Genomic DNA, 15,310 nt, shown 5'->3' on the forward strand with positions numbered 1-15,310 from the left:
CCCGCCTGTCCTGTACATAGGCGATCGTATCCCTGAGGAGCGCGAGGCTCTCAGCGATCTTCCTGCCCGACACAGCACAGGTTTGGTCAGGGTGAATCACCGACTCCAGGACAGACCTGACCCGGTTGGCTATGATCTTGGCCAGGATTTTGTAGTCCACGTTCAAAGGTGAAATGGGACGCCAATTCTTAATTTCTTCCCTCTCCCCCTTTCTCTTGTAAATGAGGGTGATGATGCCCTTCCTCATGGACTTGCACATTTCCCCTGCCCGAAGCGAACTATCGTACACCTCCAGCAGGTCCTGGCCGACCAGGCCCCACAGAGCGGAATACAGCTCGACCGGTAAGCCGTCGCTTCGGGAGTCCTATTCCTCTCCAAGGACTTGAGGGCTCTGGTCAGCTCGTCCAGGGATATCGGCCGGTCCAGCCACTCCCTCGTGCCGTCGTCTAAGACCTCCGTGATAGACGACAGGAACGACTCGGAGGCCGTGCTGTCCGTGGGCTTCGTGTCGTACAGTCCGGCATAGAAGGATCTGCTGATCCTCAAAATGTCGGGCCGAGACGACGTCACCGAGCCGTCATCCTCCTTCAGCCGGCTAAGCACAGAGCTCTCTTTGTGCACCTTCTGAAAGAAGAAACGCGAGTACGTCTCGTCCTGCTCCACGGAGCAGACCCTGGACCGGAAGATTATCCGGGAGGCCTCCGCGGCGAAGAGCGAGGCTTGCTGGCCCCTCACCTCGCGGAGGTCCTCCGTGACATCGACCCCCATCAACTGCAGAAGGAGCAGGTTCTGCACACTTTTCTGGAGTCGCGACAGCTTTCCCCGCCTCTCTCTTGCCTTCTGAACACCCTTGAGGACAAAGAACCTCTTGATGTTCTCCTTCACCGTCTCCCACCAGTCGCCTGGAGACTCAAAGAGGGGTTTCAGGGTTCTCCAACCGGCGTACTCCCTCTAAAGTTCCTCGACATTCTCTGGGGTCAACAGAGTCGTGTTGAGCTTCCACGTCCCCTTGCCGGCCGGCTGGTTGTCCTATAAGTGACAGTTGGCCAGCAGGAGGCAGTGGTCAGAGAAGAACACCGGCTTGACGCCGGTGGACCTGACCGAGAACGTCCGTGACACAAACAGGAAGTCTATCCTTGAACGGATAGACCCGTCTGGCCGTGACCAGGTGTACCTTTGCTGCGCTCCGTCTGCAGGGGTGCTGAAGACGTTGAGCAGCTTGGCGTCCTTCAGCGTGCCCATCAGGAATCTGGACGTGACGTCCAGTTGACTTTCCCCCACCCGCTGTCCCCACGCCGGATCTTCCATCTGCATCAATGATGCAGTTGAAGTCTCCGCCTAGGATGACCGGCCTGGACGTAGTCAGCGGGGGTGGAAGCCGCTGCAGGACGGCCAACTGCTCACTCCGTACCGCTGGGGTGTACACGTTGATCAGCCTCAGGGGAGCGTTCCTGTAGGTGATGTCAGCCACTAGGAGGCGCCCCCCCACCACCTCCTGAACTTGAGAGATGGTGAAGTCGCGCCCCCGCAGCTGAATGGCCAGGCCTGAGGAGCGACAGTCGTTACCCCCCGACCAGATCGAAGGCCCACAGGTCCAGGTACGGACCATTTCCCGTACCTGCCGAGGTGCGGTATCCCGCACTCCTGCAGAAACAGGAGGTCCGCCTTGATGGTGGTCAGGTAGGCCAACGTGGACACACATCTCGCGGTTGACTTGCCGCTGCGCACATTAATGCTCGCAATTCGTACCCCCATTGGGGGCAGTGACCGCAGTACCCTCCCCAAGTCCAACGTCCAGCCCCTCCATCTGTCCCTTCATGCCCATTGCCCGGGCTAACTGCTGGATGCTCTCCGGGCTCAGGAAACCGTCTGTGCTGCCTTCTGGGTGGCATCCCCCCGTCAGGGGTGCGGAGGCAGGAGGGTCTGGCTCCGGGTCAGGCTGGGGACGCGCTGTTTCCTCCTTCCCGCCTGGAAGTTCCAGGGGGGCCCTCCAGTGCTCCAGCGGCACTTGACTGGGAGTCGGAGGGAGCCTCAGGACGCGTCCCGTCACCTGGAAGCGGGGTGCTGCCTTCCTTCTCCCTCAAGATCTTTAACTTCTGCTTCGGGTGGGCCCTCTCCGAATCCCCCTCCTCAGAGGAGCTCTTATAGCCCCCCTGTAGCTGCCTCTTCCCACCTGATGGTTGTGGTTCCTGGGCCCGTCGACGCACCTTCCTCCTCGCTTTCCAGATTGTTGTCCACTCCCCTGGGTCGCCTGTCACCGCCACCATTGACTCCGGGTTGTCGGGGGCGATCGGAGCCTGCAGGGGTGCTTTGCGGGCCTCGGGCCCATCCTGCGGGACTGGGCCCTCCTGCCCGGTCTGGCCCTCCTGCACATTAGTGGGGTCCTTGCTGGGCCCTGGTGCCATCCTCTCCTCCGGGGTGGCTGGCCCCGCATTGCCCCTGCCGGCAACCTGGGCATAGGTGGCACCCCGCTGCGGGCATGCCCTATAGAAGTGGCCCGCTTCCCCGGAAAGGTTGCAGCTTCTCTCTCGTGGGCAATCCTTTGCAAGGTGTCCCTCCTCCCTGCAGATGGTGGCTTTGCAGTCGGCTGCCACGTGACCTGACCTACCGCAGGCATGGCAGACTTTAGGTTGCCCTGCATAGGTCAGGTAGCCCTTGCTCCCGCCGATCACGAAGCTGGACGGTGGGTGTACGACATTCCCGTCCGCGCCCATCCTCAGCGTCACCTTGACCTGCCTCTTACTCGTCCAGATGCCAAAGGGGTCCATGATGTTGGTTGGGTCCCCTTCCACCTTCACGTACCTTCCGAGGAAGGTCAGGACATCAACTGCTGGCGCATGTGGGTTGTACATATGTACAGTCACCATACGGCTCCTCTGCGCTGGCATCACAAACAGCGGGACAGCGGTCAATACAGAGAGGGGGCCCTCACCTCCTTTCTCCTTGAAAACCTCCAGGAAGCGCTCGCAAAGCTTGGCACTCCTGAAGGTCACATCGTAAAAACCTCCTCCAGGGAAATCCTGCAGGCAGTAAATGTCCGCAGCAGCGAACCCGCAACAGTCCAACAGGACCCTCTTCACAAAGAAGGTGCGGTCCACAGGTGCACCTTCATCCACCTTCTTTACAGAAACACGGATGGTGTTCCGGACCCCCTGACCTGGGGCACGAGCACTTGCCGCAGCCATCGTTGCAGGTTGGCTGCTCCCCTGAACCAGCGTTAGGCCGAAGCCAGCATTAAGATCCACTGGTCGCAAGGGTGCACAGCCAACCCGACGTCCTCCTTTCACCTCCAAGACAGCGCTCTCCTCCTCTCGGTCCACAAGAGAGTGGGTCTTTATTGTGTTCCAGATGTAAGCTAGTTCACTGAGCTTGCCGGTTTGTTCCCAGATGTTTCGTCACCATTCTAGGTAACGTCATCAGTGAGCCTCTGACAAAGTGCTGGTGTTATGTCCCGCTTTCTATTTATCTGGTTAGGTTTCCTTGGGTTGGTGATGTCATTTCCTGCGTTGATGATGTCATTTCCTGTTCTTTTTCTCAGGGGATGGTTGATTGGCTCCAAATCAATGTGTTTGTTGATGGAGTTCCGGTTGGAATGCCATGCTTCTAGGAATTCTCATGTGTGTCTCTGTTTGGCTTGTCCTAGGATGGATGTGTTGTCCCAATCAAAGTGGTGTCCTTCCTCATGTGTATGTAAGGATACTAGTGATAGTGGGTCATGTCGTTTTGTGGCTAGTTGATGTTCATGTATCCTGGTGGCTAGCTTTCTGCCAGTTTGTCCAATGTAGTGTTTGTCACAGTTCTTGCGAGGTATTTTGTAGATGACGTTCATTTTATTTGTTGTCTGTATAGGGTCTTTTAAGTTCATTAGCTGCTGTTTTAGTGTGTTGGTGGGTTTGTGGGCTACCCTGATGCCAAGAGGTCTGAGTAGTCTGGCAGTCATTTCGGAAATGTCTTTGATGTAGGGGAGAGTGGTTATGGTTTCTGGGCCCATTTTGTCTGTTTGTTTGGGTTTATTGCTGAGAAATCGGCGGACTGTGTTCATAGGGTACCCATTCTTTTTGAATGTATAGGTGATTTTCCTCTGCTCTGCGTAGTTCCTCTGTGCTGCAGTGTGTGGTGGCTCGTTGGAATAATGTTCTAATGCAGCTTCGTTTGTGGGTGTTGGGATGGTTGCTCCTGTAGTTCAGTATTTGGTCCGTATGTGCTGTTTTCCTGTAGACGCTGGTTTGAAGTTCCCCATTGGCTGTTCGCTCTACTGTGACATCTAGGAATGGCAGTTTGCTGTTGTTTTCCTCCTCTTTTGTGAATGTTATGCCAGTAAGGGTATTATTGATGGTCTTGAAGGTTTCCTCTAATTTGTTTTGTTTAGTGATGTCAAAGGTGTCGTCCACATAGCGGACCCAAAGTTTGGGTTGGGTGATTGGCAGAGCTGTTTGTTCGAGTCTCTGCATTACTGCCTCTGCTAAGAACCCTGATATTGGAGATCCCATGGGTGTACCGTTGGTTTGTCTGTAGGTTTTGTTATTGAAAGTGAAGTGGGTGGTGAGGCATAGGTCCACTAGCTTGATGATGTTGTCCTCGCTGATGAGGTTGGTGGTGTCTGGTGGATGTGTCTTCGGTTCTTCTAATAGTGTAGTCAGTGTTTCTTTGGCCAGGTTGATGTTGATGGATGTGAACAGGGCTGTTACGTCAAAGGAGACCATTATTTCATCCTCTTCTATCTTGGTGTCTTTGATGGCGTTCAGGAATTCTTGGGTGGAGCGAATAGAGTGGTGGGAGTCTTCTACTAGGTGTTTTCGTCTTTGGTGTAGTTCCTTGGCTAATCTGTAGGTTGGTGTTCCAGGTAGCGACACTATGGGTCTTGGAGGGCTCCTGGTTTGTGAATCTTTGGTAGTCCGTAGAAGCGTGGTGTGTTGGATCCATCTGGTTTCATTTTTTGGAAGTCTCTCTTGTTTAATTCTCCAGATTTTTGAAGTTTTTTCAGTAAGGCTGTGATTCGGTTCTCTAGTTGTGGGGTCGGGTCTATCGCCACCTGTTAGTAAGTATCGGTATCTGCAAGCAGTGCGCTCGCTTTCTCAATGTAGTCTGTTTGGTTTAAAATGACTGTCAAGCATCCTTTGTCTGCAGGTAGGATAACGATGTTTTTATCTTTTTTGAGTCCTTTTAGGGCTTTCCTTTCTTGTGTATTGAGTGTGTTTTCTTCCTTTTTCCTGCTTAATGTTGGTGCGACTGTCTGTCTGATGGTTTGCTGGGTTTCTTCTGTGAGTTTGTTGTCTTTCAGTGTTGTTTCTAATGCTGCTAAGAAATCTTTCTTGTCCGCATCCCGCAAGTTGTAATTTAATCCTCTTACTAAGACGGCTTTTTCAGTGTCTGTTCGTGGTCAGTCAGATAAGTTTTTTTTAATCCATGCTTCTGTGCTGTCTGTGTTGTTATTTTGTGTGAGTTTGTCTAGTTTTTTCTGCAGGTCTAGTTTTTTCGTTTTCTGTGTTTGCCGTTGTCTAATGTCTATGGCTCGTTGTACAGTGTCTGTCCATTCATGGTCTGTCGTGTTAGTGAGTAAAGTTTTTTGGCGCGCAATTTCCAGGTTGTATTTACGGAGTCTGTTGTGGGCATCATTGATCATTTCTCTAAGCATTCTGCGGCCGTTTTGCTCTGCTATTCTTTTGGCTAGTGGGGTGTTAAGGGGAGGTTTGTATTTGAGACATTTGGGTAGTACCTGTTTCCTTAGGCATTCATGTAGGAAGTACAGCTGTTCGCGGGTGGCACTCTGTCGGATGGCACTGGTTTCCCATCTTCGGGCCAGTTTTAGCGTATTGCGCCCATAGGTGCTAGCGAGTTTTGAGAAGGAAACCTAACCAGATAAACAGAAAGCGGGACATAACACCAGCGCTTCGTCGGAGGCTCACTGATGATGTTACCTAGAATGGTGACGAAACGTCTGAAAACTAACCTTCCAGCTCAGCGAGCAAACTCACATCCATGCACCTATAAGCTCTGCCCCCACCCATATCAAACCCTCTACTGACCAATCCTATTCCCCAGCAACCCCAAGGGAAAAATATTTGAAAATCAAGCTGATACAATAGCAATATTTTAGAGGTATCTTGACAATTACATAAATAGGCAGGGAGTAGATGAGTACCGACTGTATAGATGCAAACAGTTTATAGTTTGGAAAGTTATTACGTGTTGGTGCAAGTTTGATGGGCCAGAGAGCCTGTTCCTGTGCTGCAATGTTCCTTGAACTTTGAACATGCTGGAACTCCGTTTTGAAGCTGGTTGCGCGTGTGTCATTTTCCCATTTTACAGCTTTGCCTATTATAACTGGAAGGCTGACATTCAAGATTGAAGCACTGTTGTTTGCTATTTTGGAGACTACCACAGTCTTTATAATGCCACTTCCCTGTGCTTCCCTGCTGCATAATTCTACGGAATTCTCAACCTCTGGTCACACCACATTAAACTTTATGAAATGTGCCATATACAGGTAATGGATCCCTCCAGTTCTCCATCATTTCAAAATACAGGTGGACTGCTTGCTCACACAATCAGTGTTCCCTGATCATAGCTTTTATGCAGACCACTGGTCTTGGAGATCTGGTGTCTAGATTCAACCAAGGACAGTGTTTCCCTTCCAAACAAGAGCCATACCAGTCTCAGAACAATAACCTTCATTCTCTCTCCAGAGATGATGCCAGAGTTTTTCCTTGACTTTACAAATCCTTTTTTATCGACTGCAAACTTGTGAAGACTCCACAGCTGCACTATGAAATAACAAAAAGAAGCTGTTTACGGCACATTTAGTGTAATCAAACACCCTAACAAATTTCAGTGGAGGTGTAAAAGTTAAAAATGAGACTCAGTACAGAGCAAAATACTTTCTGTACTGTCTTTAAGAATGTCACATGGCCATCCTTGGGAGAGCGCCATCTAGTGTTTCGCGGTGGTATTTTCCAAATTCTGCCAACAGCCAATCCTGTGGGACCCTGCCCTCTGCCGATTGGGAAATGGATTTGAGACACTGTAAACATATTACAAAGAAAAAACTGAGACAATGTGACAAAGAAAACTCTTATACAAATGCAACTGGCTGTGTTGTGGAGTGCTTAAAGACACCTGATGTGGGTCAGCTATAAAAAGACCAAGAGAACTGGAGATGCTGGAATCAGAAACAAAGCAAAAATTGCTGGAAAAGCTCAGCAGGTCTGGCAGCATCTGTGGAGAGAAATCAAAGTTAACACTTCGGGTTCAGTGACCCAGAATGAATGGGTCAACTATAAAGTAAATCAAACAACAGTTTACTGATCAGTTCAAGTATTCATACAGAGAATGTACTCTCAGAAATTTCCAAAATGCAGCTCAACATTTCAAAGAATCTCTCATACATTTATACCATTCTCATGACATTAAGTCATAAATCTTATGTTGTTGTTTATATTTCCAGCTTCATGTATACACCGTTAAGTACAAATAATTCACCCACGACCCTTCTTTCTCCATCTTTTACCAGCTCCTAGCACTAAAACATTCCATCCCTACTTGACCTAACAAACAGCACAGGAACAGATCCTTCAGTCCAACTTGTCCGTGCCGACTAATTATCCCAAATGAAACTAGTCCATTTGCCTGCGTTGATGAGGTGATCAATAACAAATAAAAACTTTAAGTGGAAGTGTTTGGTGGGGAGGTACAGGAGCCATTATAAATGAGTAAGTGTGATGGGTACACATGGTAGGATCTCACTGGACCATGGCAGTTTATGAAGGAAAAAAAATGAGACTTTAACTGGAGAGTATTGGAATAGGTGAGTCTGTGAGAGACCAAGTCACAGCCAAGAGTTTAAGCAGCAGACAGACTGAGGTAGTGATGGGTATGACTGATGTTACTGATAAGAATGTAATTTTTGTTTCAGTACTTTGAAAAAAGTGTTGGAGTCATGCATTAGTAGTGAGTCTAAACCCAAAATCAGAATGGCTTTTATTAAAGCTTAAGAATGGAACATTCTCATGCCCCAAACATTATGAGCAACAGTGAGAAATTTGGGAAAATGAAGAGAAATATTGAAGAAGAACCTTCTCAACGTCAAGATCGAAAAGTAGCATTTTCCAAACAAGCCTTGAAAGCCAATACAAGATTCTTGTTAATGAGCAAAGAAAGACTTATTAACTGGGTTACTGGTCATTAGGCCCCTCATTCATACTGAATATCACCTCAATATTACACCGTCTTCCATTCTACCACCTGCTGGATAGGACCTAGATGCCATGAATTCCCAACGTGAATGTCAGAGCAGGTACCTGCTGACTCCTTGCTCCTCTAGCACCATATAAGACGCCAGTCACTAGCCTCGCAAACTCTGTGCTCAGCAACCATAAAGCACACCCCACATCCATGGACAATGGCATCTGGCCTGCACCAGCCTCACCATATCGCAGCTCTTTCTGTCATATTGTTTACCATGTCCTCATGAAATGAGAGGGATTAAATAAAATGAAAATGCTTGACACAACTGTTAGTGCTGCTGCAAGTGGGCGAAAGCTGGTGAGGTCTCCCAAGTGAGTGAATAGGTGGGACCGAGGGCAAACAAGGTATTTGGTGGGACGGGTTGAGGTGGGTAATGAGTAAGGGAAGACATTACATGCAAGAGTGAGTGTGGTAGACCATGAGCTTCGGTGGGAGACAGGGGTAGTAGCAGAGATAGAGTGACAGCAAAAGGCGACCAAATAGATGTGATGAAATTCAGTTCAGAATTAGTGACTATTCCCAAATGTGAGAATGGGATCTTCTATTACATATCTGGAACACTTCTAACCAGCTCAAGATGTGCATCTTTTATAAGGGAATTTATTTATTTTGAGGCAGATAATGGTAACAGTAAGAATAAAAGTTTAGTATAAATTTATCGTGCTAGTGAAGAATGAAGCAGGATTAATGTTTTGAGTTCAGTGTCAAGATCAGTTCTGAAGAAGTAATATCGGGTTGAAAGTATTAACTCTGTTGCTGCCACCACATCTACCCTTCATATGTTTCAATACATTTGCATTTCATTCTTCTAAACTCTGATGAGTACCCAACACTTCTCATAAGAAAATTCCTCCATATTCAAGGTCATTCTATAGAGCCTTCTCTGGACTACCTCCGATGTTAGTATGTGTTTCCTTAGATAAGAGGGTCAGGATTACTCACAATATTCTAGGTGTAGTCCAATTAGTGCTAAGTACAGTTTTAGCAAGACGTCCCTATTTATATTCTACATTGCCTTTGAAATCAAAGCCAACCTTCCAATTGCCTTCCCTATTACCTGCTGAATTTGGAAGTTAGCTTTTTAAGTTATTTGCACAAGGTTTCCCACATCCTTGTGCGCTGCACTTGTTTGCAGTTCGTATCCATTTAAATAATATTGAGCTCCTCTACTCCTCCTGTCAAGTTACATAACCTCACATTTTCCAATGTTATATTCCATCTGCCAAGTTTATGCCAATCGACTTAACTTGTCCTTATCCCTGTGCAACCTCTTTGTGCCAGTCTCGCCACTTGCCTTCCTACCTATGTTGGTGCCATTGACGATATCGGTGACAGCACATCAATTTCTCTCATTCAAGTCATTCCTATATATTGTAAGTAATTGCGTCCCCAGCACTGATTCCTGTGACACCTCCTTAGTTACAGGTTGTCTTCTTGAAAATTTTTGCTTTATCCCAATGCTGTGCTGTCAGTTAGTTAGCCAATCCGCTGCCCTGCCCTTATCAAACTAACCCGGAGGAGGTCCAGTGCTGTCTGCTGACTGAGTGACACGCCCTCGATATTTCACAACAATAACATCACTAGGCTAATTCATTCATCTTTGTGACAGTCCCCACTCTGATCTGCACAGTGCGCCAGAACCTTGAAACTGTTGGGCAATTGCAGGGCCTTCAACTGTCTCCCCCAAGGTCCCCATATCTGTCTCACCTGTAATCACACCCACTTGTTCCTGCTCACAAACTAAATTTGACTTGCCGAGGGGGTGGGAGCATCTCCTGAAGCCAGGTAACCTGTCCCATCCCTGATGTGATGCAAACTCTGCAGCTTGGACTCCAGCTTCTTAACTCAGATCCCATATTCTTCAAGCTGCAAATGCTTAAAACAGATATTTTGCTCTGGATTACTGTGGCTTCCAGCAGCTTCCACATGCCCACATCATCCATCCTGTTATCGCAATTGTATTAGTTTTGCTTATTAAGTAAATACATTAGATACCATGTCCTCTATGTTTTACAAGTTTCTTAGCTGAAGCTGGATATGTAATGTATCTCCTCCTGAGAAATGGAGAAGATACTTAGAATTTCTAAAAATGTATTATCTTAAAATTAAGTAGTTCAGTTAAAGGTTGCAGACCAAAAGTGTTCTTTTAAACACATAAATTTCTGAAAGGGTTCTGAGAACGTTTGAGCTCAGTTATATGATGAATCAAAGAAGGGTTTATTAGGGGTCTCATGATCAGGAATTGAAGCCATTACTAAATCAAACACTATGTGAAATAGTGAAAGGGAATTCTCTCTGGTTTGAGTACTGTAATGAGATGTTGTTGGGATTAATAGGATTATAACTTTAATACGTGTTTTTAAATCCTTAACTGTGTGTTATATGTAAACAGTTTGTTTATCAGTGATCATTCATTTATTATACACAATAAATGCTTATCTGTTCAAAACCAAATTGGTAATTGTGCATGCTTGTTTGTCAGTGGGAGACCACCTCGTTCAAACAGAATAAATCTATCAAGCCAGACATCAGTCTGAAATCTGAATTGCCCGGTAATAGCATATACTGGGATGATAACAATACCTAGAAGTTAGTGCTAATAAGGCAAACAAGTTGTGAAATAATTATATTATTGTATTATGACGTAGTTGATTGAAATAAAACTCTTACTTGAAAGTGTATACTGAACTTTGTCTAAAAGCTTTTAGCTTAGAAACAGAAAAATAAAAAAAATGCAAGAGAAAACCATTCGGCCCTTCCGTCCTACATCACCATTCAATATGACTATGGCAAATCATGCAATTTCAATATCCCATTCTCGCTTTCTCTCCATACCCCAGATCCCTTTAGATGCAAGGCCCATATCCATCTCCCTCTTGAATGTATTCAATGTACTGGAGCCAACAGCTTCCTCTGGGAGAGTATTCTACAGGTTCATAACTCTGAGCGAAGAATTTTTTCCTCATCTCAGTCCTGAAAAGCTTACCTCTTATTCTTCTAGTGTACCACAGCAGGATTCACAAGAGTACTTTTAATATTTAATTGAGCATTTATTAAACAAGGTGAAAGTATGGACTACATTATATGAGACAGAAAGGTGGGAAAAGTTTCCATTCAAACACCAACAAAAGTATTCAAATTAATTCCATTTGTTTTATAACAGCAAGATCCATATAAACAAACCACAGTAAAGATTCATCAATACCTCCACGCATAGAATTCTAGGTCAGGTTAACAAAGCCGTGTTCTCACTAGATATTTTTCCTCAGCTGATATATTTCTCTCTGAGACCCCTAAAAAAAACTCCATTATTAAAGTAGCAGAACAACATGAGTTCACTAAATTCAGTTTTTGACAGTACTGCAGAAACTGACCCTAATAATGCCTACCTGACATCTGGATTTTTTTTGACCCAGTGCTGCCAGCCAACAGCTCTGATGAAGAGTTATCTAGACTCAAAATGTTGGCTTCCTTTCTCTCCATGGATGCTGCCTGACCTGCTTGTGGTCTCCAGCATTTTCTGTTTTCAGCGTCGTTTCTCTACTGAAAACAACAAAAGCTGGAGATTACAGGGGGCCAGACAGCATCCACGGAGAGAGAGCAGGCTAACATTTCAAATCTAGATTACTCATCAACAGACGTCCTTAATGCACTTAGCTACCAACCTCCAATCTCATTAATTACAGAGTTGTAAGACCTTATGAAAGTGCATGTATACAAATAGGCCTCCAGACCGCCTGGCAACACACCCATAAAATAAATCTCTGAAAATGAAAATATTTCAATGCCTCGCCTTTCTCTACAGAAAAACATAAAATAAAGTTATATATAATTTTTAACAAGAGATGCTGAAAATTCCCAGTAGTATTTTGTTAACAAGGCAGTTAATGTCATGAAGCATAAGATTTAAAAATTATCTACATAAGTGTTTTGCCATGAAAGGGCAGATGGTCTGTCCACACCCCCAGCAGAGCTGCAACTGATGAGAAGGTGCCTTGGTGTTTTTACAGGTCTTAAAATGCTCCACCAATTCGAGCTCAGGATTGCTGTTCAGGTTTGCTTGAAGCAAATCTTTCAACTGCTGTGTTGTTCCAGGATCAGGGGAATTTATTACATCAATCACCTGGATCCTTTGTGAATCCCAAACACAATCTTCCTCTAATCCACTGGGAACTTTTTTCATCCCACAGTTGGGAGGAACCCATGCTGTATCGTATCCATGTTGCTTCCAAGTCGTTGACATAGGATGATTTTCCTTATCTATTTTCTTGACTTTTCCTACTTGTACTTTCAACATTAAAATAACTCTGTCATTTGGAGTGTTAATGGGATATCTCCTGGCTTTCTCCTTGTCTCTGCTGACGTAGACCTCAGGACCAAGCATGCCCTTGCTTGATTGCTTGAAGCCTGATTGTATGATGGACTTTGCATTGCTGACTGAGGTTCCATGGTACATGATATATTCTCTGCCATTCACTGGTTCCTGATTTGACTGCAAATGATGATTATTGTCATAAACAGTCGCCCATCCAAAAAATTGTAATGTCATCACGCCTCTAGTTCCTGGCTGTTCAAACACACAGAAATGTAGTGTCCTGTAAACAAAAATAAATTCAGAGTAAAGAGAATGAAGTATTTGCTTGAAAATTGCTTGTTCTGCTGTTCATTTCATTTGACTACAACTCTATCAGCGCAGGTAGGTAAATTAAATGCATTACTGAGGCTGTGAATACTTATTAAGTTTTGTATGTAACTATGTGTGAATATCTGTATGAATCAGTCAATAGCACAAGTTCATCTACTGCTGTGGCTCAATGGCTCAAATAGCTTCCTATGTACTGTGTAATTCTTTATACATGTGAGTGTGCCTTTGTGACAGTGATGTTACTTTTCAAAATGTGTGTGTGCACGTGTGTGTGTGTGTGTGTGTGTGCACGTGTGTGTGTATGTATGTGTGTGTGCGCGCGCGCGTGTGTGTGTGTGTGCACGTGTGTGTATGTATGTGTGAGTGCACGCGCGCGTGTGTGTGTGTGTGTGCGCGCGCGTGTGTGTGTGTGCGCGTGTGTATGTATGTGTGTGTGTGTGCGTGTGTGTGTGTGTGTGTGTGTGTGTGTGTGTGCGCACGCGCGTGCATGCATTGCTTATCTGCAGCAGTTAGTCTGCTGCCAACATCACATTAAATCCTAGGGTATTTATTATCTGGCTGATCAACAACAATAAATTATCAAGTTTTGACTTTTGGAAAAAGTGAATCCCAGAAACAGCTCAAGTCTATTTTTTAAGCATTGTCACAAACACTTGTGCAGCATTTCACATTTGCAACGTCCACTGTTGATCAGTGCTATGCACAGTTGGATGGGGATCCAGAATGTGCTGTATCCATGTGGTTTTCAAGTTTTTTTTTGAGATGGAATGATGGAATGGTGGGAAACAGCATTCCCTTAGAAAGTATTTCTTGGTTAATTTCACAGACCTCGTTCTGAAGAAGGGTCGCAACATTACAATTGCAAACTCTGTTTTCTGCTCCACAGACACCTCCAGACCTGCTTCATTCCTACAGCAAGTTCTGATTTTGTTTTAGATTTCCAACGTGGGCAGTTATAGAGCCATTCAGCACAGAAACAGACCCTTCCATCGAACTCATCCATACCTAAATTAAACATTTGCCTGTGTTTGGCCCATATCCCTCTAAACTTTCCAATCATGTACCTGTCCAAATGTCTTTTAAATGTTGCAATTGTAATCACCTCTATTACTTCCTCTACTGGTTCGTTCTGTAAACATACCCACCACGTGAAAAAATTGTCCTTCAGTTCCCTTCTAACTGAAGGCAAATGGGACCAGTTTAGTTTGGGAAACATGGTCAGCATGGGATAACAAGGTGTAGAGCTGGATGAACACAATGGGCCAAGCAGCATCAGAGCAGCAGGAAAGCTGACATTCCGGGTCTCGACGCTTCTTCAGAAAATTTCAGACCTGAAATGTCAGCTTTCCTGTTCCTCTGATGCTGCTTGGCCTGATGTGTTCATCCAGCTCTACGCCTAGTTATCTCTGATTCTCCAGCATCAGCAGTTCCTACCATCTGCTCATGGTCAGCATGGACTAGTTTGTGTAAAGAGGCTGTTTCTGGGCTCTATGACTCTTTGATACTATGACTCATAACATTAACATTGTCTCTCTCTATAGATAGAGCCAGAACTACTGAGGTCCTCTGGCATTCTCCGTGTGCTTTTTTCTGATATCCAGCACCCTCAGTATCTTGCTTTTATTGAAGAAGTCAATTGTTCTACGTGGTCAGGACCCTTTGGCTGAATGAAGCCACCCCTAATTAGATGAGCTCATTAAAACAAGCCAGGAATTATACCTGCTATGTCCTGGTTTGACAGACTCCTTGCCAGAGCACTTATCCACTAAATCAGCAAGTGTGCTGCATTTAAAATACAGTTTAGAAAATGATACCCATTTATTGACTTGTAAAACATATACATCTAGCATGTACAATTATGTAAATAATCAGGAAGTAGTCGAATTAGCCTGCAGTGGTGACAGCTTTTTGACAATAATGAACATTCTGAAATATTCAACACATAAAATGTCAGCAAACTCACCAATTGATCAACTGGTCTGAGTTGTATCAGTAATTGAAAACGTAGCTGTTAAAGCAGATTCCTTTACAAGAGTGAGAGCCACTTGGATTCCAGACACTGTGTCAAAATTTAACTTTCAATTTCAATGTCTAAAAATAGAAATAAAAAGCCAGCCTCGTTGTGATGTGACAGCTGTTTAGAGGGCGCAGCTAACATACTTAAAGATCATAAAATGTGAGGCTGGATGAACACAGCAGGCCAAGCAGCATCTCAGGAGCACAAAAGCTGACGTTTCGGGCCTGGACCCTTCATCAGAGAGGGGGATGGGGGGAGGGAACTGGAATAAATAGGGAGAGAGGGGGAGGCGGACCGAAGATGGAGAGTAAAGAAGATAGGTGGAGAGAGTGTAGGTGGGGAGGTAGGGAGGGGATAGGTCAATCCACGGAAGCCGCACCCCCAGCTACCTACTAACCTCATCC

At 45.6% G+C, this 15,310-nt stretch overlaps 1 protein-coding gene across 1 annotated transcript in view; it reads right to left on the reverse strand.

The window, feature by feature from the left end:
- Positions 1-15,310, reverse strand: part of gig2o (grass carp reovirus (GCRV)-induced gene 2o) — a 54,010-nt gene that overhangs the window by 30,530 nt on the left and 8,170 nt on the right. The window contains 2 exon segments of the mRNA XM_059638936.1: positions 6,545-6,764; positions 12,166-12,839. Of these exon segments, the coding sequence (XP_059494919.1) occupies positions 6,545-6,764; positions 12,166-12,839 (894 nt within the window).

This window comes from Stegostoma tigrinum, chromosome 32 (genome assembly GCF_030684315.1).
Source record: "Stegostoma tigrinum isolate sSteTig4 chromosome 32, sSteTig4.hap1, whole genome shotgun sequence".
Classification (NCBI taxonomy): domain Eukaryota; kingdom Metazoa; phylum Chordata; class Chondrichthyes; order Orectolobiformes; family Stegostomatidae; genus Stegostoma; species Stegostoma tigrinum.